Source organism: Desmodus rotundus, chromosome 3 (genome assembly GCF_022682495.2).
Source record: "Desmodus rotundus isolate HL8 chromosome 3, HLdesRot8A.1, whole genome shotgun sequence".
NCBI lineage: Eukaryota > Metazoa > Chordata > Mammalia > Chiroptera > Phyllostomidae > Desmodus > Desmodus rotundus.
This window is the reverse complement of record NC_071389.1, coordinates 62,640,766-62,662,995: the sequence shown is the minus strand read 5'-3', so window position 1 is coordinate 62,662,995 and position 22,230 is coordinate 62,640,766. Positions and strand designations below refer to the sequence as shown.

General features: G+C 34.8%; 1 protein-coding gene across 12 annotated transcripts in view; it reads left to right on the top strand.

Moving 5' to 3' along the window:
* ODF2L (outer dense fiber of sperm tails 2 like) overlaps window positions 1-22,230 on the top strand; it is a 91,941-nt gene that overhangs the window by 63,568 nt on the left and 6,143 nt on the right. For 11 of the 12 annotated variants that reach the window (XM_071220947.1, XM_053920124.1, XM_053920123.1 and 8 more), the window contains 11 exons: window positions 215-347; window positions 988-1,116; window positions 2,723-2,785; window positions 2,905-2,976; window positions 3,492-3,608; window positions 7,180-7,365; window positions 12,039-12,148; window positions 13,092-13,227; window positions 17,765-17,875; window positions 19,146-19,250; window positions 21,162-21,320. In XM_071220947.1, the coding sequence (XP_071077048.1) occupies window positions 215-347; window positions 988-1,116; window positions 2,723-2,785; window positions 2,905-2,976; window positions 3,492-3,608; window positions 7,180-7,365; window positions 12,039-12,148; window positions 13,092-13,227; window positions 17,765-17,875; window positions 19,146-19,250; window positions 21,162-21,320 (1,321 nt within the window). The remainder of the gene's footprint in view (window positions 1-214; window positions 348-987; window positions 1,117-2,722; window positions 2,786-2,904; window positions 2,977-3,491; window positions 3,609-7,179; window positions 7,366-12,038; window positions 12,149-13,091; window positions 13,228-17,764; window positions 17,876-19,145; window positions 19,251-21,161; window positions 21,321-22,230) is intronic. The other variant, XM_024565352.3, reaches the window with a different exon arrangement.

Genomic DNA, 22,230 nt, shown 5'->3' with positions numbered 1-22,230 from the left:
TTAAAAATTGTCTTTCTGTTTATAGTAAATGTAGAAAAAATATGGTAGTATAGAAAAATGCATTACATTTTCAGTGACAATTTACAGTTACATTTCGCAGAGCATTTTAGGCAACTGTAATATTTAGTTAAAGGTGTGCTATATATATTCATGAAAATACAACTGGTTTATTTGACAGATTTAACTTAAATTTTGTTTCTGCATATCTAATTAGTGTAAAGCAGGGTGTCCTAAATGAAAAGACTGAGTTGGAAGCAACATTTAAGGAAGCTGAGTTGGCAACCTTTTCTGTGGAATTACTCTTACCATTATTTAAGGACACCGTTGAAGAAACTCGTTTTGAAAATGTGAGTACTTGACTTGCAAACATCTAATAAAATGAACAGCTTGCATAATGCTCAGATTGCACTAACAGGTTTCATATCTTAACGTAGTTATGCGCACGTGCTGGTATTTGATATTAAAAAATGCAGGCTTATTGGTGTTCTTTATTCCAGTTCTTTCCCTCAGAGATAGTGTCAGGCATGCACTTGATAAGAGGCTCAGCTAGAAACTGTGTACCTTGGTGCTTGACTTACCTGGAGTTGAATTAGTGAGTCAGCTTTTCTCAAGAGTAGTAAAACCAAAATATTCTGAAAGATGAAATATACCTATTTTCTATAATGTTTTGTGGAGTAGAAATCTAAAATTTCAGTGTACTAAAGTTTGAGGTAATGACAAAAAAATAGATTGCATTCTATTAGTTTTATTAAAATAAATGTTTGAAATACTTTAGGGTTTAATCTCTTATTTTGATTTCATTTTACTTTAATGTACCATGTAACAGATTCTATTACTATTAACAAACTTGGCAGCGTTTACTATTACTATGTACAAAAGAATGATTTTGTCACAGGAAAAAGTACTCTGTGATAATAAATAACATTATATTTTAGAGTGTGTTAATGCTATGTCTTAAATATGTCTGCGGTTTTTATATTTTGTCAGGCTGATCTTTCTCCATCCAATTTGAAGAAGATTTTTAAGCAGAAGGAAATACTAACAAAAGAATTAGATACATTTAAACGCGTAAAACAAGCTTTAGAACATCTTCTTAGAAAGCCAGAATACCAACAAGTAAGGAATATTAACCACCAATTTAATAGCGGTATTTCTCAGTTGAAGGCTATATTATTTTTCAAACTGTAGAAGTTAAAATATTGGTATATTTAAAATGGAAATAATTCTTGAATTTTTTGAAATGGCAATCATTAAACTAACCCCTACTTTTAATATTTCATAAATAGTTCTACATGAGAGCAATGTATTTTTATAGAAATAATAATTTCTATAAATCATTATTTATAGAAGTTTTTGATAGAAAAAACTTCAAAAACTTCAATTATTTATTATAATGTTGTCATTTCAGCCAATTAAAATAAAATACTCATAGAATCTAAGCTCTTGTATACATTATATTTATACATCCATGTATTCTCTTTTTGGTAACAATTTTGTGGTGATGTAATTCACATACCATCCAATTCTCCCATTCAAGTGTACGATTCAGTGATTTTTAGTATATCCACAGAATTGTGTAGCTGTCACCACAATCAATTCTAGAGCATTTCATTGCTACAAAAAAACTCCATGCCCTTTAGCAGTTCACCTCCCATCCCCGCCCACCCCTCAGCCTATTCGTGTACTTTCTGTCTGTATGGATTTGTTGATTCTGGACATGTTCTATAAATGGAGTCATCTAGTATGTGGTTGTTCCTAACTGCTTTCTTTCATTTAACAATGTTTTCAAGTTTCATCCATGTTTTAGTATGTCTCAGTGCTTCATTCCTTGTTATTGCTAAATAATATTTTATTTATGAGTGTATTTATGTATGGTATACCACTTTTATTTGCCCATTCCGCATTTGATGGCCATTTGGGTTGCCTCTCCTGTTTGGCTGTCATGGATAAAGCTGCTGTGAACACTCGTTTGTGAGTTGTGTGTACCCAGAAAAATGAAAACACGGATGCCAGGCAGTTCTACTGTGAGACCTTATAGAGCATCTGGAGGGCTTCACGAAGGTCCAGGGCCTCTCTGAACTGTGAATACGATTTTGCGTTACATGCACATGCATATGTGCTTCTAGGTGAAAGAAACCGTAGCTTTTCCACATCCTCAAACAGGAGTATATCACTCAAATGAATAAACATTCTTCTGTGTTCTGTCTATGTAAATTCTGTTACTGATTTGCCATGATTAAAAATAATTCTTATTGGTAGAATTAGGTTGTTTATGATTTTTACCTATTCACTAACAGCACCGTGAGCTTTCTCTGAATACAAGATTTTTGTGATTTTTATGTCATTGGCTTGTACTTTCTGCGGCATTATGTGAATTAACTAATTTTATGAATTGTGGACAAAACATGATTTGGAACACTTAGGCAAAAATCCTTCTGCTATTAACATTTTAAAAAATCTGAACTGTGCAGTGTAGTTATTCGTATTAAATTGATGCTTATTTCTCTTTTAAAGTGTATTTATCTTTTAATTTAATCTGTATCGTATTTTTTTCCCATTACTATTTAGTCCCATTATGCCCCTGCCCCCCAGTAATCACCACACAGTTGTTCATGTCCATCAGTCCTTTTCCCTTTTTTAATTGATGCTTATTTCACTTTCTACTTTTTTATAGAGAGAAATATAGTTATGAACACTGACTGGTAGCAATATTTTTTCACAGATCGATGACACAGATTTATCCGGCATGTTAGAGAAGCTAACTGATAATGAGAGTGAAAATACTGTAAGTCTTTTTACACTTTGTATCTATTCTTCTGACCTTTTTGTTTGTATGCTGCTTGGCTGTAAAATTAGCCAACATTGTTTATGATGTTCCTAACTCTAACATCGTATCTGCCGAAGGATCTTAAGAAGAAGGTGCTTGAAAAGGAGGCCTATATCCAAGAACTTTCTTGTTTGTTTCAGAATGAAAAGGTAAGCAGATTTTGAGCTGAATTCATCTATTTGCTTAATATTGACTCCTTTCCACCCTGGCTCCCATGTCCTCAGAAATAGACCCCCCCCAAAATTTAGATTATTTGTATATTTTGCAAATATACAAATAATGTAACAAATAGCACATCTTAATTTAAAACAATTTTTTTTTAATTTAGATTTTGATGGTGTTTCTGTCAGGGTACTTGGTTTAAATCACTATGTGTAGGAACTATGTGTAAATTTGTACGGTGCAGCATTTTAGATATACCCATAATTTTACGTAGGAACATAGATAGGAATTTTTAAAAAGAGATGATTATCAGGAGCCGTTAAATAAAAGGAGGGAGGAGAAAACGTTCCAAATAGCTTTATGTAGAACACAGTTGCCCTGGTGAGACGGGTGTCACTGTTTACGTGAAGTGTCATTTTGCTTTTTATCAGCTGTTCAGATCATGTCTGAATGCAGGTAATATATCAAATAACACATTTTATTTTTGTTTCCTCTGTTTTAGGCAAATGCTTTGAAAGCCAACCGTTTTGCACAATCAGTTGAAGTAGTGCATGAACGCCTACAACTCCAAATCCATAAAAAGGAAGAGGAGAATGATAAACTAAAAGAATATATAAAGGTTATAAATACTCATCCATTTTTGTAGTTTGTGATAAGTTAAGGATCTACTATAAAGCCTTTCCTTAATTCTGGAATTTGGTGGTTTTTGAAAGAATTCACGTTAAGTATTGCCATGGGAAATTCGGGTTTGAGGCAGATCTGAAACTTAAGATTTCTGGGCTGTCTGAAGATTTGCCTCCAAATCCTAATATAAAAATCTATCTCTTTTTAGTACCACTCTAGGAAAGATTTGTAGAGCTTGAGTTTCTTGGAAAACCTTTCCGATTATATAGTTAATTTATGTTTATTGTAGATAATTTGTATAATATTAAAGAGAAAATTAAAATAACTCAAAAATACATTTTGACATATAGTATCCCAGTCAGTTTTTGTCCATCTATGCAAAAATGTACATACTCACACATATTTAGTTAAATATTAAATAAATGTTTATTATTTTTGTGTTTGTTACTAATGGTAATAACGTTATTTTTTTTAAGGTTTTATTTATTTTTAGAGAGAGGGGAAGGGAGAGACATAGAGAGGGAGAGAAACATCAATGCATGGTTGCCTCTCACATGGCCCCCACTGGGGACCTGGCCCACAACCCAGGCATGTGCCCTGACTGGGAATTGAACTGGCAACCCTTTGGTTCATAGCCCTTGCCCATTCCACTGAGCCACACCAGCCAGGGCTAATGGTAATAACTTTAAAATCAGTTATCCTAGGTTCGGCGTTTAGATAATCAAGTAATCTCCTTGATATATATATATACTGAGCAGTATAAATAAGGTGAAATTTTTGGTTTAAACTGAGTGTTTAAATATTCTTTAGTAAGCCTCACAGCCACTTGGGGTAAGAATTTGCAGTTGCTGTGATATGATACTAGATCCTTGGATTTGCCGTCACTAGTTTTGCCAAAGGAAAACAAGCAGTGTTATGAGAAGTGTACAAAGACAAGCCCTACCACGATGAGGCCGTCTGTGCTAGATTTGTTTGCTTTTGCCCTCCCGAATGAGTGCACTTGGGGGGTGTTTTTCTTCCAGTGAGCTTTTGCTCTTCAAAGGGACTCTAACAGGCTTACAGGGGGTGTAAATTTTGTCCTCTGTCCCCCTACACGAGCTCGTAGGCACTTTCCCCCATAGACTCCCTGTGTCCTTTGTATCGGTGTCCTGGGGGATTGCGTGTGAGCTATAGCTGCTATTTCATTGCTCGTCATGGTCAGTACAAGAGAATACGTGTGATTTAATATCTGAAATAATTATCTACTACAATTTATCTTACACAGCTTCTATGTTCTCAAATAGCAGCTGGGGAAATTTTTGAAATTGTTTTCTCATATTCAGTGATTTTTTAAAAAAGTTAACAGTTACTTTTTCTGTTTCTGATAATTTGAGGAAAGAATATAAGGTTAAAATACCAAGATTTTGCGATGACAGTCTCATGTATAATATTGATGTGTTGAGTTCAAATTACTTTAAAAAATTCAACTGTTTAGAAATTATTAAAAGAAGTTTCATTAGGTTACTGTTTTTTCTACACTCCACCTTACACACACACTTTTGGAATTTAAGGAATTAAGTAATTTCGGAACAGAATTTAATCCTTCAATTTAGGTTTAACAAGTTGTTATTTTTGAGTAAAAACACAAGGAACTCAGTTTGGCAACATTAATCTCAGTTTTTTAGTATTGCTGAATCAATTCATTATATTGGTTCTTTTAAAAATAAACATTATTCCATTATAATTCTCTGAGAACTACCCCAAAGATACTTTAAACCCATTTTTTCCTAGATTTTTATAATATAGCAATTAGTGTTAGAATATTTTCACATTTTACAAGACAGAGAATAGTTATTTTTATAATATTCAGTATGTATTGGGAATGTGAAAAAGGAAGCAGTTGACTTTAAATATGTCTATTCATTAGGCAGAAGACTGTGAGGGGTTATTTATTCTGAAACTATAAAAATAATTTGATAGTTTCAGTATACTCCATAATAGTGTTTAAGTGTAGGATTGGCAATCTAGTGAGAAAGTTTTGACTGGAATCTTTAAAAAAAAAAATGTACTTTGCCTTTAGTGTTTAAAAGGATTTTTAAAGGTACAGCAATTATTCACGGTGTGACGATGACACCCTGTGGTCTCGCGGGGAATGACGGCTGTGTTTCTTGGGTCCGTGCTGCTCTGAAGGAGCCTGGCTGCAGTGCTCTTAATTGTTTTTCCCCAACGACTTACTAAAGCATTTCTTGGATATTTTAGTTTAAGATAGATTTTTAAATACAATTTAAGAATCTTTTTCTTCTTTTAGTCTACCTAATCACTTTGGAAAGAAATCAAGTTTTTAAATCTTGTTTGGGGGGCGGGGGTTGGTGATAACGGAGAAGAGGGGAAGGGGCAAGCAAGGGAACGTGCATGGAGAACTCGTGGGCAGGACAGTGAGGGGATTGACTGGGGGGGGGGGCCAGGGTGAGGGAGAGCAGTGGGGAAAAGGGCGGGATGACTGTAACTGAACAACAGTAAAAATATCAGCTTTAGTAGAAGTTGTGAAGCAGAAATTGTTTATCAGAGTTAAGTAATAGAGCCCCCATTTTCTACCGTGACTTCTTTGATTTTTTTCAAATTAAAATGATTGTCCAGTGAATGGAAGATTAAAACCTAAATTCTGTAATAATTTTGCATTCTTTTCAGTATTACACAACTTGCAAAAAATGTAAAAGCATTAAAATCTTATGTCTTTACATTCTTAGATATTTAATACTCAAATACTTTAAATACAAATGCTTAAAATAATTAGAAAAAATGTGAGAGTAGTCACACTAAATCATATCTGTCATCAACCGAGCCTAATTTTCTGTGTCTCCTTATGTCCTCAGGAGACACGTCCAGGAAACAGTCGTGCTATTTAACACCGTTAAACTCTGTGGACGGAAACATACCTTCAAACATGTCTTTACCTGACTCTTAGGGATCTAGTGGTCATTTCTTTACGTGACCTTGTTCGGTCTTAGAGTAGTGACTCACACAAAGTCACTGCTCCCCGTGTAAAGCAGTGCCTTTACTGTCCGTGATGGACTCTTCTAAGTGCCAAGACATGCCCCTTGATTCCCCTAAATTAGCATTTTGGTAAATACATGGATGTTTATCTTATCCATGCCCTTCATGATCTATAAATTTGTTATCATATTTTTGGTAAGTTACTAATTCCTTTGAGCTTTGTGTACCTATTGTTTGAATTGTCTCCAGCACAATTGTTTTTTGATTTGAAGTAATTAGTACCATGTGTCGTCGTCTAGATATGAAGTTAAGTACCGCAGTTTCAAGGAAGTTATGCTTGTACCATAATCACCATATTGGTATCTATAATAAGAGCAGCATTAGTTTTATCTAGACTTATATATTTTAAATTTGCATTCTATAACTGGTTACAGATAAACATTGGTGAAATCACCTTTCTTCACTGTTTTGTTTTTTATTAACCATATGATGAATCCTCTAACCTCGTATAGAAGGTTATTTACATATTTTTGCGATGTTTACATAAACGTTGGAATTCTAAAATAGTTTAATTGCTACTAATTTTTTTTTAGAGCTTAGAGAACAAGATATACCAATGGAACTTGCAATTGAAAAAGAATAAGCATGAGACTGTAGCAATGAAAGAATCGAGTAGGCAGAAAACTATTGCCCTGAAAAAGGCATCTAAAGTTTACAAACAAAGGTTTGAACATTTTACCGGAGGCATTGAAAACCTCACTTCCCAGATTCAAGATCAGGTCAGTACATACAATTTTTCTTCCTGAACTATTTTATTTATGTAATTTATGTAGTTAATGTCATGATGCTTCTCTTAATATTGCTGACACTAGAAAAACTCTACTCATAGTTTTTTGCTCTAGTCTTTATTTTGAAAGATTACATAAAATGTCAAATTTACATATTGAATTATCTCAGCGTTTCCTCGGGAGCTCCACTGCAGGGATATGCTATGTGTACGGGAACGTTTCATGCACACTCCCCTTTGGAAATCTGCAGTGCACATTAGCGCGCTAGAGGCCCCGAGGAGCCTTCAGTAAAAGTAAAGTGGTGTAATGAAGGGCACTGGACTCAGAGTTTCCCTCCACTCACTTAACCACAGACCTCTTCTCTTACCCACAAAACAGCTCTTGGACCTGGTTCTGAGGACCACCGGTTTGGGGAGTGCCGATTTATGTTACTGGGCCATATGACTTTACTCAGTAATTCGTTTAGGCTCTGTAATGCATTTAAAACCATTCGCTGACGTAAATACACCATGTGAAAGTTGTCTGTGTGTGTAGTACAAAGTTGAAAACAGACTTAGTGCTTTGTTGTTTCTAATGGATGATTACATTTATTCAAATACCAATTAATAAAGTATTTCCTTTTTAATGTTTCACTGGTACTCCACCTCTTAGAACCTTACGTTAAGACTTACAGAATTATTAGAGGTCTTTAGAAATGAAGACTTGCACAAACACTTATGTAAACAAAACAACTTAATGTTTTATAAGCTCTAGTGTTAACATTTTAAGACTAATGTCTAACCTACCTACATTCAGACGAATTTAACTAGAAAAAGAATTGAGGGCTAGGTTCAAAATCTAGAAGGTTGTAGACTTAGTTGAATGCCTGAAAATGTTCCCGAGTGATAAAAACTAATCAAGTCATTAACATCATTGGGACTCACCCATTTAAATAGTGTCACATCAGCCAGGCCAGGCCCCAGGTATAGTATAGGAAGGTTCCTCCATTTGTTAACCTGGTGACTCTGAGTAAGGTACTTAACCTCTCTGAGCTGACTTTTCTTATCTCTAAAATAGGGGGTAATAATACTGCCAATCTCATATGATTGTAGGGAGAAGAAAGAAGAAAAAATGAGAAAATATGTGTCAAAACACAGTTTGTGGCCAAACTACCATTTGCAACACTGGCCTCCTTTCTCTCCCTCTAATGCATGTTGCTGTTTCACGACTTTGTTTGCTGTTGCCTTTGGCTGTAATGTTCTTCTCTGGCTCACACTACGTGGTTACCTTTTAATCATCCAGGTATCTTTTCAACTGACATCTCTTCAGAGGTGCTTTCCTTAATCACTTCTTTTGAAGTCGTTCCACAAAAATTAATTATATCATGTCTTAAATTTTCTTCATAGCATTTATTTCATAGGTAAAATTTCTAAATATCTTAATTTATAACATAATTACCCAACTTAAACATTGTAGTACATATATTTTTAATTAAAATATATTTTACATAGACTTTGAAAATAAAATACTAGTCTTCAATATAGCAAAAATGTAAATGTAAAAATATAAATAACAAAATGTCTTGTGTGTAGGATATCCGTAAGTATTTGTTCAGTGACTAGATGAATGGTGGAAGGAAAGGAGGAAGCACCCAATAAATCTTCACGGTTACCATTCCTTCAGTAGTCCCCCCGTATCTGTGGATTCACTTTCCACAGTTTATTACCCTCAGTCAACTGTGGTCTGGTCTATAAATATTAAATGGGAATTCCAGAAATAAACAATTCATAATTTTTTTTCATTTTTTAAATATATTTATTGATTATGCTATTACAGTTGTCCCATTTCCCCCCCTTCACTCCACTCAATCCTGCACACCCCCTCCCTCCCACATTTCCCCACTATAGTTCATGTCCATGGATCATATGTATAAGTTCTTTGGCTTCTACATTTCCTATACTGTCCTTACCCTCCCCCTGTCTATTTTCTACCTACCATTTATGCTTCTTATTCTCTGTACCTTTCCCCCCTCTCTCCCCTTCCCACTCCCCTGTTGGTAACCCTCCATGTGATCTCCATTTCTGTAGTTCTGTTCCTGTTCTAATTGTTTGCTTAGTTTGCTTTTGTTTTTGTTTTAGATGTGATTGTTAATAACTGTGAGTTTGCTGTCATTCTTACTGTTCATATTTTTTTATCTTCTTTTTCTTAGATAAGTCCCTTTAACATTTCATATAATAAGGGCTTGGTGATGATGAACTCCTTGAACTTGACCTTATCTGAGAAGCACTTAATCTGCCCTTCCATTCTAAATGAAAGCTTTGCTGGATACAGTAATCTTGGGTATAGGTCCTTGCCTTTCATGACTTAGAATACTTCTTTCCAGCCTTCTTGCCTGCAAGGTTTCTTTTGAGAAATCAGCTGACAGTCTTATGGGAACTCCTTTGTAGGTAACTGTCTCCTTTTCTCTTGCTGCTTTGAAGATTCTCTCCTTATCTTTAATCTTGAGTAATGTAATTATGATGTGCTTTATTGTGTTCCTCCTTTAATCCAACTTCTTTGGGACTCTCTGAGTTTCCTGGACTTCCTGGAAGTCTATTTCCTTTGCCAGATTGTGGAAGTTTTCCTTCATTATTTGTTCAAATAAGTTTTCAATTTTTTGTTCTTCCTCTTCTCCTTCTGGCACCCCTGATTCAGATGTTGAAATGTTTAAAGTTGTCCCACAGGTTCCAAGACTCTCCTCATTTTTTAAAATTCATGTTTCTTCATTCTGTTCTGGTTGGATGTTTCTTTCTTCCTTCTGGTCCACACCATTGATTTGAGTTCCAGTTTCCTTCCCATCACTATTGGTTCCCTGTACATTTTCCTTTGTTTCTCTTAGCATAGCCTTCATTTTTTCATCTAATTTGTGACCAAATTTAACCAATTCTGTGAGCTTCCTGATTACCAGTGTTTTGAACTGTGCATCTGATAGGGTGGCTATCTCTTCATTGCTTAGTTGTATTTTTTCTGGAGCTTTGATCTGTTCTTTCATTTGGGCCTTTTTTTTTTTTTGTCTTGGCGCGCCTGTTATGTCCAATTCATAAGTTTTAAATTGCACCTGTTCTGAAATCTTGCACCATCCTGCTCTGCCTCTCCTGGGTTACGAATCATCCCTTGTCCAGCATATCCACACCGTCTAAGCTCCCTGACGTGTAGTCATTTGTTTAGCCCTCGGTTATCACATTGATTGGCACGGTGTCGCAGTGCTTGTGTTCAAGCACTTTGTCATGGCCCCAGAATGCAGGAGTAGTGATGCTGGCAATTCAGGTATGTCAAAGAGAAGCCATAAAGTTCTTTCCTTAAATGAAAAGGTGAAAGTTCTCGACTTAGTAAGGCACTTTACATCTCACATCATCGCCAGAAGGGAGCATGAGTATAGTACAGTAAGATATTTTGAGAGAGAACCAAAGAGAGATACCACAGTCAAATAACTTTTTTAAAAAAAGATTTATTTACTTATTTTTAAAGAGAGGGAAAGGGAACGGGAAAGAAAGGGAAAGAAACATCAATGTGCAAGAGAAACATGGATCAGTTCCTCTTGCAGGTCCCCAATTGTGGGCCTGACCAACAACCCAGCCATGTGCCCTCACTGGAGATCGATCCAGCGACCTTTCAGTCCACAGGGCGATGCCCAACCCGCTCAGCCACACCAGTCAGGGTAGTCACGTAACTTTTATTACAGTATATTGTTAAAATTATTCTCTTATTATTAATTATTGTTGTTTATCTCTTACTGTGCCTAATTTGTAAGTTAAACTTTATCATAGGTATGTATGTATAGCAATAAACATAGTATGTATAGGGTTCAGTACCGTTTGTGTTTGCAGGCATCTACTCAGAGTCTTCGAATTGAACCCCTGCGAATAAGGAGGGACTACAGTACTTCTGGGTCTTCTGATTAATGATTATTGGCACTGTTGTCATGCCAGTGAATTTGTTTTTCTGTAGAATGCAGAAGGAGACAATGGCTACACAGCTCACTAGGTGGATTTGTAAAGAGTAGATTCATTTCACATTTATTAACAGTCTGTTCTATGCAAGGCAATATTCAAGGCCCTAGCAATGAACAAAACAAACAACAATCTCTACCTTAGAAGCTCACATTCAAAGTCCATAAGCCACCACGACCATTTTCATCTCTTTGCTAACAGTAACAGTGTTTGAAGGCCAGTGGGGGTGACCTCTACAAAGCAGGTAGACATCATTATAAAATAAGGTTGCATTATTAAATGCTGTGGAGTTAATGGAATTGCAGGTAGTTTCCATGTACACCAGGGGGCTTCTTCCTCTTCTAATGCTTATGTGGTTGTTAGTATCTTCTATATGTAGAATGAAAAATGAAAAGTTCAGTCAGTGGGGAATTATCTTCATTGATTAGGAAATGTTTGAAAATAATTACATTAACAGCCTCAAGGTTTTAAGTTGGAACTGCCACTATGTACTCATAAAATAATAGTAACATAAAGGTATTACTGAAGTTTGCTTTAAAATCTTGCTATATTCAGAGTTGTGCACTGAAATTTTCTACAACAAAAGTTTCATGCTTCATAGGATGTTTCCTTGTTTATAACATATTTGTGATTAGGGGCCTGAATAAAACCAAAATGTTATTAAATTACAAGATGAGTACTTTATGTATTTTTTAGGAAGCCAAGTTGTCTGAAGCAATTTCAGCTTCCAATGCCTGGAAAAGTCATTATGAGAAAATTGTAATAGAAAAAACTGAATTGGAAGTTCAGATTGAGACAATGAAAAAGTAAGAAAAAGTTTAGAATCTTTTACTCTGTAATAAGTGTTTTCAGTTCTTTCCTTTGAGTGGTTTGTATTTTGTTTCTTCTGGATTATATGTGGTAAAGGTGTTGTCAGTATGATTTGATATTTTTCTATTTACAGTTCTGTAAACTTTTCTTACTCTAAAAATACAACAAAAATGATTACCCATTAAAAGTACATTGGTGTTCACATTTTGAAATTTTGAACTTGTAAGTTAATAGTTGGTATTTGACTATATGTCATCTATTATTTGCAGTAAATGTTAACACTAACTTTGTCTTAAAGTGGAAGTAGTATTTCTCTACTAAACAAGGATGTGTAAGTAAGAATATATCATACTACAGTTTATAAGAAAAGCATAAATGCTTTCAAAATCCCCAAAATTATTATTCCTTAAAATGCTTTAAGTGTATAACAAAGAAAATCAGTTATAAAAATACATATATTTTATGTTTTGAAATATAGTATTGATAAACAATGAACTCTGAATATTTGCTTTTAAATGTTGTATTTTCTGTATATTTTCTTCAGTATTATCATTGAAAACTAGCACATATAATTTGCTTTTAAAGATTAATTAATGCCTCACTTGATCCTTTTATTTAACCTTGCCCCCAAATTGTATGTGTGTGAATGAGAGACAGACAGACATATCTATGGATGATGGTTTAAATGTTTTATTGAATAGCGAAGAATATTGGGTAATTTTTCATTGGCATTATCAATAGGTCGTTATTTCTAATCAAGGTTACTTAGGCAGGTACTTTATATAGATGATGGCTTCCTAGCTCCCTTGTTCTATGAATTCCATTAACTTCTGAAACAGTGTATCTACCAAAATAACTTCAGAAACACACTTACGATGTATTTATTATTTGAATGAAAATTTCAATAACCTTACAAAATATATCATTTATTTAATAAAGGCAAATCAATAATCTTTTGGAAGACCTGAAGAAAATGGAGGACAATGGAAAAAATTCATATGAAGAGATTCTTAGAAAACTCCAGTCAATTGAACATGAAAGTGAAACCCTGAATCTTGAGAATACAAAATTAAAGGTACTGTGTGTGTGTGTGTGTGCTGTGTAATGACAACTTAGTCCTCTTAGTACAAGTAGTTTGGAATAACAGTGTGTTTAATACAATGCTGTTGTATCGTTTTGTCCGTTATGTTTCTCAGAGTATTAAAGTGTCATTATAATAGGTAACTTCCACACACACACATGCACATATACACACACATTTGTATATAGGATTAAATTTTAAAGTTATGTACAAAGATACATGTTTTCAACAGTATTAAATAAGATTTAAGGAGTTGAATAACTGTTTCTTTGTCTCAACCTAAAAAAATGTATTTACTTTCCAATTTTAACTAAGTGAACAATCCAAAATTACTTTTAATGCATAAGATTATTTCTAGGTATCATTTCTAGGTATGATAGGATATAACCATAGCCATGGTCTGTATGAAACCAGAAAGTATGTTCTTGGCCGCTTCATAACCAGAAAGAATGTTCCAACGTAATCAAATCCAAGGGGTGATTGGTTTGTACGCATACCAGAAAAAAGATGGGGAAGAAGCTTTAATATTTCCTGAGAACAATTTGAGTTCTCAATCAGAGATGCACGTAGCCAGATGAGACCTGACTAAAAGCAATGGCATCATTCTCAGTTTCATAATGTTAATTTTGGAGGACAGTAAATAGAAAACAGAAAAGAAGCTGTTGATGTAAAACAAAGCCAGAGTTGGCAGTTCAAATCTGATACAGCATCAGATAACCTAGCCTCTATCTTTAGTTCTCTACTCTGCTATTTTTAGGTTGTGAAGCTTATCCTCATGATTGAAAAAGGCAGCTGGAGCTCCAGCCATTGTAGCCAAGTTTCAAGCATCAAGATGAAAGAAGGAAAAAGGATGGATCATCTCCTTTTCATTTTCCAACCCTTTTCCTTTAGAGAGACTTGCTGAAAGTTTCGTACCACTAGGCTCTTCTACTTATTTAGGCATATGACCTCATACAGCTGCAAGGGAGATGAGAGAATGTAGTATACTGTTATCCGGAGCTGTAACCAAATGCGAATACTCATTTCATGCCATTTGTTCATGTTGTTCTGTGTCGATTCCTATAGCTTTACTGGCCTTACAGTTTGGAATGCTATTTTTCTCAGTATCTAAATTCTACCTTTCCTTTAAAGGTCAGTTCAAAATCTACTCCCCCTCCCTAAACCTTCTCATTTAGGATGAAGCCCTCCTTATAAGTTCCCATGTTTGTATGCAGAAGATGCCCAGGGAAGGTGTGGCATATACTTATTTCTCAATGAATATTTATTGAATAAATGGTTTAAATGTTTCATCTAGGAAAAGGGAATTTTATTTTTTGTGTTTATTTTCTTAATTTCCTCGATATCTTTCAGGGGAAAAGGATTAGAAGGATTTTTTCATTAATTATAAATCTAGTTTTTAATTACATGGTAATAGAATTAATTTTAAATTATATAGGTATAAAATCATTGTTAAAGTTTATCTCTTCTGTTAATAACTCAGAAACATGTACTTTTAATTCATTATTTTCTGGATTTTGTTTAAGAAAAAAATTGAGGTATGTTTGGCATATTTTATTTATAATGTAAAATTGCCAAGATGTCATGTTTTGTTACTTTTAATGACTTCAGAATCATTTTAGATTTTCAAGTTTCAAATAAAAAAGAAGCTAGCTGATACTGCTTCCAAGGCTCAGTGACCTCCTCTATTGAAAAGAACAACATTTTATTTGGAGTGTTAGAAAATTCTATTTATTTATTATAGAATGTTGGAAAATCAGAAAAGCACAAAATGAGAAAAAAATAAAAATCACCTGTAAGCTCACAACATAGATAACTAAAGTTACTATATTAGCATATATGTGACTTTTGGGATTTTGAACTACTTCCATTTTTTTTTCTTTTTTTTAATTAAAAATGTGGGTAATTTCTTTGAATCTTTTTGCATATCTGTTTTCTTCAGATAAATTTCTAGAGTGCAATTACATGGTCAAAGGGAAGCCCATTTTTAATGTTGGTGTTATATAGTTCTAAATTATACACCATAAATGGGTTCCTGTATTTTTCCAGTATTAGGCAATTTAAAACAAATCTCTTCAGATTTGATAGGTATTCTCATCTACTGTTGGGCCTTTTGATAGTATCTACATCTTAGAGTATCTACACATTTACATCTCTAGCCTGGGCTTTGTCCCCGAATTCCATACATGTATTCTACTGTGTACTTGAAATTGCCAGTAGGATATTTAATTAGTATTGCAAAGTTTTGTCCAAAATAGACCTCCTGCACTCCTCAGAATAGTTTCTCCTACACTATCCTCATGCCATTTAACAGCAGTCACCTTTTCTATTACTTGGCATCATCCTTGACTCCTTCCTCTCACATCTGCTTCCAGTCTGTCAGCAAATCTACTTCAAATATACCCAGGCTTGGACCACTTCTCACCAGCACCCGTGCCATTATCCTGGTTCAGGCCACCATCATCTGCTCATTACACTGACTTGCTAACTCTTTGCTTCTGTCCTTGACCTTGCAGCAAGCATTCAGTGTAGCAGTAAAGTAGTTTCTATAAAAATGTAACCATGTCACTCAGAACCCTCCAGTGATATCTTGGCTGATAGAGTAAACATCTACAGGGCGTGACACCATCTGGCTTTGCACTACTTCTCTCACCTCATCTCCCATGCTCCCTTTTGTTTTTTCCCTTCTGCCACGTGGCCTTCTTGCTGTTTCTCCCTGACTGGTCAGGACGTTGCCCGCCATCGCCTTTCTCAGCAGGACTCTTCTTCCCTTAGAGCCACACTTCCTGTTGCTGTTCAACAGTCCCTTCCTCAGGAGGCCTCCTGGCCCATCCCCGACTTTTCATTCCTCTCTTGCTCTCATGTATGACCTGTTTCACTTCTTAGTCTTCGTTGTTTTTGTTTTGGTCCCATCTGCCCCTCATTTTTGTCTCTCTATACATACAATATGTAAGCTCCATGAAGGAGAGAATTTTTGTCTTTTTTTCACTACTAGAAGAATATCCAATCTCTAGAGCATTTTTTTTAATGAGTAAAAACCATTTTTTTGTGTATTCATTGATGATACATATTTCTGCTTTTTTGAGTTACCTACTCATTATCTTTTATGTCCTTTTTCCTAATTAGCATGTAAGAACTCCATATATTAAGGATATTATCTTTTATCATAATTTGTTACTTTTTTTCAAATTTTGCTTGCCTCTTACACCTTTTGAGGGAGCTATGAAATTTTGGATATGTATACACATATGTGTATATTGTATGTATATTTATGTGTGTATACATATATATTATTTTTATCCTCAAGGCTTCTGTTGGGAGTCTCTCTATTTCTGCACATCTTGCAAGCAGAGGCACTGACTGCCTGTGGACCCAGACTGTCTTTTCAAGGATGTATATATAGAGAAAGATAGCAGTGCTTGCTTCCAAATGCCTGGAACATAGCAGTGTTTCCTTCTACCAAAGGGTAGGCTTGATGACTGCCTGTTATAAGAGATTTGAGTTCCCTAAACTCAGCATTGCTCCTCTGTCATGCAGTCCACTGTATGTACAGGTGTTGTCTGGCAGCCTCCTTGTGTTGCCCTGTGGGAACTGGGGCTTAGAGATGAACACAAATGCTGATATCTGGCTATGCTGTTGCTGGGAGTAATAAAGCCCTGTGTCCCTGACCTGGAAGTCTCGTGCCTGCTGTTGGGCGGGCATCCATGAAACTGTGCTAAGCTAACTTGTAAACTTAGAGGGTAAAATCTCAGATCCTTACAGTTCTTGGTATCTTCTGTTGATTTTATGCTTAGTGGGGTTTTTGCTATCTATATATCCAATAATATTTTCTGTGAAAATTTTTATAGCTGTTTTTTATTTTTAATAAATATGAAAATAGTGTTGGGTATAGGCAATTAATCTATTTTTTTCTAATAGTTAAACGATGTGTTACTGCCATTGTTTACTGACCCATATTTTCCCCATTGACTTAAAAATCCAACCTTTGCCAAATACTAAATATAATTTTAATTACTTTTCATTTTCTATTCTGTCGACCTCTGTATTCTTATATGAGTGTCTTAATTTTAGTTCTTCATACATTTAAATATCTAATAAGTGACATTCTCCACTTAGTATTCCTTTCAAAATTTTATTAGTCTTTCCTATTTATTTTTCCATATGAATTTTAAGTTAATTTTGTCACCCCCCCACCCCAACTGTTATACTTTTGGTTGAAATTGCATTAACTTTTATTGATTTGGGAAAAACTGGTTTGCGTCTTCCCAACTAGGAACCTGGTCTATTTTCCAAGTCATTTTTTTGTCACTAAATTTTAAAAGTTTTAAAACTATTTCTTACTTATATAAGCCATTTAAAGTTGTTTGTAAGTATTACTAATTTTTGAAATACTTAAATTTTTTAGATAATTACATGTAATCAAAAATAATTATTAACTTTGTTGGTAAATGAGTTATGTTTTTATAATCCTATAGCATTGGAGTACAAATGAATTTTAATGATTTGTAATATCTATTCATATGTTCCTTGCTAGACGACACTTGCTACTTTGAAGGATGAGGTTGTTTCTGTTGAAAAGGAACTCTTAGAACTGCAAGAAGTAGAAAAACAACAGAAAACACTTATTGAAGTGTATAAAACTCAGGTGACCACTGCATTTATTTTAATGTTTGTTAAATTTGGTAGACAATTTAAAACACTGTATTTGTTTAAGATCTAAATACACAGAACTGAAGAAAGGTGAAGCTATTATTTGTGATAGAACATGTTATGTCCTAAATGTTTCTTAAGGTCTTAAGCTTTTATAAATAGATGATTCTGCTGATTCCTGATTCAAACATTGCTTATGTATGTGTTGGATAGTCCTAAAAGTACATCTAAAATTAATTACATAGATGTAATATAAACCTGTGTATAATCTTGTTAATCTTATTTATATTTTTTGTCATCCTGTATATTTAATGGTATTGATTTAGAATAACGACTTCTTTCTAGGGCCATTAAAGCCCAATACTCCCCTTTTCCCAATAAATAAAGTATAAATCAGATTTACTCCCAAGAAATATCTAGAAAGAACATATGATAATATATATGGAACAGAACATGTATTCAATGATAATTTATAGAAAAACTTATGTTTTGGAGATGTAGTATTTAAGAAAAAGCTTGGTGAGAAAGATGGGATTTATGCAGGTCTATGAATGATGGGTAACGAACTGCTCAGTAAAGAGTTAGATCTCACTAGAAGCGAACAATTGCATTGAGTTGAAGAGTACCGAACTAAAGGTAAAAGCTTAAGGGGAGCACAGTTGCAGGTGCGTCAGAAGAGGCTGCATGTGGGTAGCTTAGATGGGAAAATGGAGTCGAGCTGTCCAGTGAGTCGTCCAGGCCGGGGGTGGGAATGGAGGCGGTGGTGGTCTGTGGCTCACTGTACTGAGAACGTCACCTGGGTCTCCCAGCTGGTTGTTTGGGTTTAGTCCCTCAGCAGGAATGTTTTGGGTGAGCTACCGTATTCTAGGCTCTGGGCCTTGTATATAGTATAGTTCGATATCTTTGGAGCAGATTTTGATTTGGAGGGTAAAATAATTGGTTTGGAAGCTAGTTTGAACCACAGGCTGATTCTCTGTGACACTGACCTGCACATGAAGATCTTTTTAACATTCGGAGCTCAAGGGAAGAGTCTATGAGTATTGATGGGAAAAGAGAGTTAAGTCATAAAAGGATTGTGGGTTAGAGGACAGCATTGAGTGATTCCCATATGTAAGGAAGGAGTAACATCGGATAAACTGGCTGAGGTATTGAGAGGGAAATAATGATGTGTTCAAAATTGAAAATTCAAATATTTAGCTTTTTATTTATTGTTATATCCTAACAATAAAATAATACATTACTCTAATAATATATTCTATTTTCAGATACAAAAGTTGCAAGAAGCAGCTGAAATGGTGAAAAGCAGATGTGAAAATTTGTTAAGTGAAAATAACCTAATAACAAAAAACAAAAATAAAAAATTAGAGAAGGTAAGTTTGCCATTTTAAATAATATTTGATTTATATTTTATACTTTATGAATATTATACAAATATCTTTCATTATAGTCATTTTAGTTTGTCTATAATGACTAGGAATTATCTGTTCTCAATCTTTGTAGGAGTTTGTTTACTGAGGAAATAATGTTTCTTCCAGGCTTGAAATGGTGTTTGTTTGTATGACTGTTTTTTCACTTTTTCTTTAATATTTGGAAAATAGCATAAACATTTAATTTTTCTTACTCAAGAGCCGACTTACATAGCTCAGAAAAATGGTTATCACTGAGCTTCATCAACCATAAGTATGTAAATTTGAATACCGCTCATTTTTAATCTCACCTTGTTTTTCTGGTTGTAGGTCTTTTGTGTCCAAAAGAGCAAAGTAAATATTCTCTTCTAAATGCTTTGTTGGAAGAAAAATAATATTTAAAAAACCCATCATTTCCTTTTTTTCACTCTATTGCAACAGAATGAGAGGAAGTCCAGTTTGGCAGGTTATGATGTTTTTGTGAATATTTTTAAGTTCTTAAATGAAACCTCATCCCTTTTTGGGTCTTTTCATGTTTGGTAAGGAAGCAGTGAAAGACATAGGACTCTAGCTCCTGGCTGGAGAGGTCATGGGAGGTTCAGTTCAGTTCCAACTGCGTGTAATAAGGTGGCTGCTGGCTCTGGGTTTTCTCAGTGTATTGGGACTGAGAAGTTCAAGTGAGGCACCAATGTGAAGGGGTCAGCCAGAGCAGGCATTCTGCCTGTTAAACAGAGATAGATCGATAACGCATCAACGTGTGACTTACTACTTTCTTAGAATTACTGTTAGCGAACTAGAGAAGAAATCATTGCATGTCTCTTGCTCTCTTTTTCTCATGAGACCTACCAATGCAAATGTCTTCTCTTTTGCTAGGCAGCACTGTAAATAAAAGCCTATTTTAAAAACCTTTTTGAAAGGCAGATGGAGCAGGAGCCTGAGTTTTTCAGGTACTGTGAGGTCACAGTGGTTTCCTACTGGTATTAATCCAGAAAAGTCATTTTTTTTAAGTGAAAGTATTCTGTTTATTTTCCCACTATTTTAAGTCCCCTCATTTTCTCAGGGATTCTTGGATGTTTGGGGAGGTGCGCTTTGTCCTAGTTGTATCTTTTGCGTTAGGCCTGCCAGATGTCGCATAGCGGCCCTAAGTGGTTCCTGTCAGGGAAAGAGGCTGGCTCCTGCTTTTCCTCCCTGTGGACATCCTTGATGCCATGTGTCTGCTTATTTTTTCTGAAGGAATAGTACAAGCATATCTAGGGCCGCTTCTTGTCACATCTCTACATAAGTGCCATACTGAGGAACTGCAGCAGCCAGAGAAATCAACATAGATAAAATTAGAGACATTTACTTTGTAATAACATTAATAATTAAATAGTCTACTGAGGACCGATAATATCAGCTCTCTTGAAATAATATACAGTAAACTCCATTTGTTTGAACTAAGATGAGTGCAGCAAGGCTGCTTTAATTGAAATATCTGAGTTACAGGTTGAATGACAAAAAGTGACAGTTACTTCAGACTGATGGCTGGATAGTGGAAAATACCATACCAGCTGTATTAGTAATATCTACGCTGGGATATAAATGACAGGAATCAAAAGTGTCTTTTCCTAAGTAGGTTAAATATTCTCCCTGCAAGCTAATATTACTATATTCATTTATTCAACAGACTCTTTGAAAACTAATTAAAGTATAGCCCCCCTTTGAGTTTTATGTTCTTATTTAGCAGAGACTAGCCTAATATTTATTCATATTTAGTGGAATCTTTTTGTTTCAAATCATTATATCTAAAATATGTATTATAAGCATATCTAGTATTTAAGATAGTAAAACATTAATGCTGATCCTTACCCTTATTTCCCTAATGCTACAACTCAGATGAGAGGCCAGATGGAGCCTCATCTGAAGGAGTTAGAGCGCACCCGCGATTCCTTGACGGCGGCCGAACGGAGGCTTCAGGAGTGTCAGGAGAGGCTGCAGCTCTACAAGGGGAAATGTGCAGACCAGGCCCACACCGTTAGGGAGCTGCAGGGCCAGGTGTCCAGCCGTCCTTCTCGCTTTTGCTGATGTGTTAAGGAAACGCTTACCAGTGATTTCACCAGTTGAGGGCACTCGTGTCAGGGGTTGATTTATTCTACTCCCATCTAAATCAGTTGATAAGATACCAGTTTTATGCAGATACTATAACATTATTTTGCAAGCTATTCTTTTAGTATTTTATAGTAAAAAAATGGTAACCAGAATTGCTAATTCAGTTTACTCATACAAATCTATATTTAGACAGTTGAGGACATTGTAATAGCGTAAGAGGAGGAGCAATGCCATGTTTACATATATATTTTTTGATGTCAGAATAAGCTAAATGATTGTAATTTATTTTAATTAGAATTGTACATCAACTTTATTTGGATTATTTCCAATTTTTTGGACATAAACTTCTTTAATTCATTGGAGCAGGAGTCACAGATGCCTGTTAGCTACCATGTACCCATCTTCTAGGTCAGTGCGCAGCACATGGGAAGCACTTAATAAATGTATGTTTTAATCAATTACTTTTTTTTTTTTGTCAAAGAAGCATGTCCAAGGATGGTAGCAACTATTTTTCTTTATTTGCAAATCATTTTTAGAAATGATTTCCTATTTTCCAAATGTAGTTTGGATTTTAATTTGGAAATACATCCTGTTTTAAAAAACATGCAAACAAAACTTTGCTGAATTTAAATTCTTGAGAAGAGATTTCTAGGAAAATGTCAAATTACATAGGTAACCTAAGTTACTAATTGAAATTATGAGAAATTTCATTGCTTCTGAAACTATTTAAATATAGCTTTGAAAGCAATGGGAAGCACATTCTCTCTAGGCATAGGCAAGTGTAGCTTTTGTTGATTTCCTTGTTAATTTAATTTGCTTTCACAAATATGTTTTTTAATCATAGTTACAACTTCAC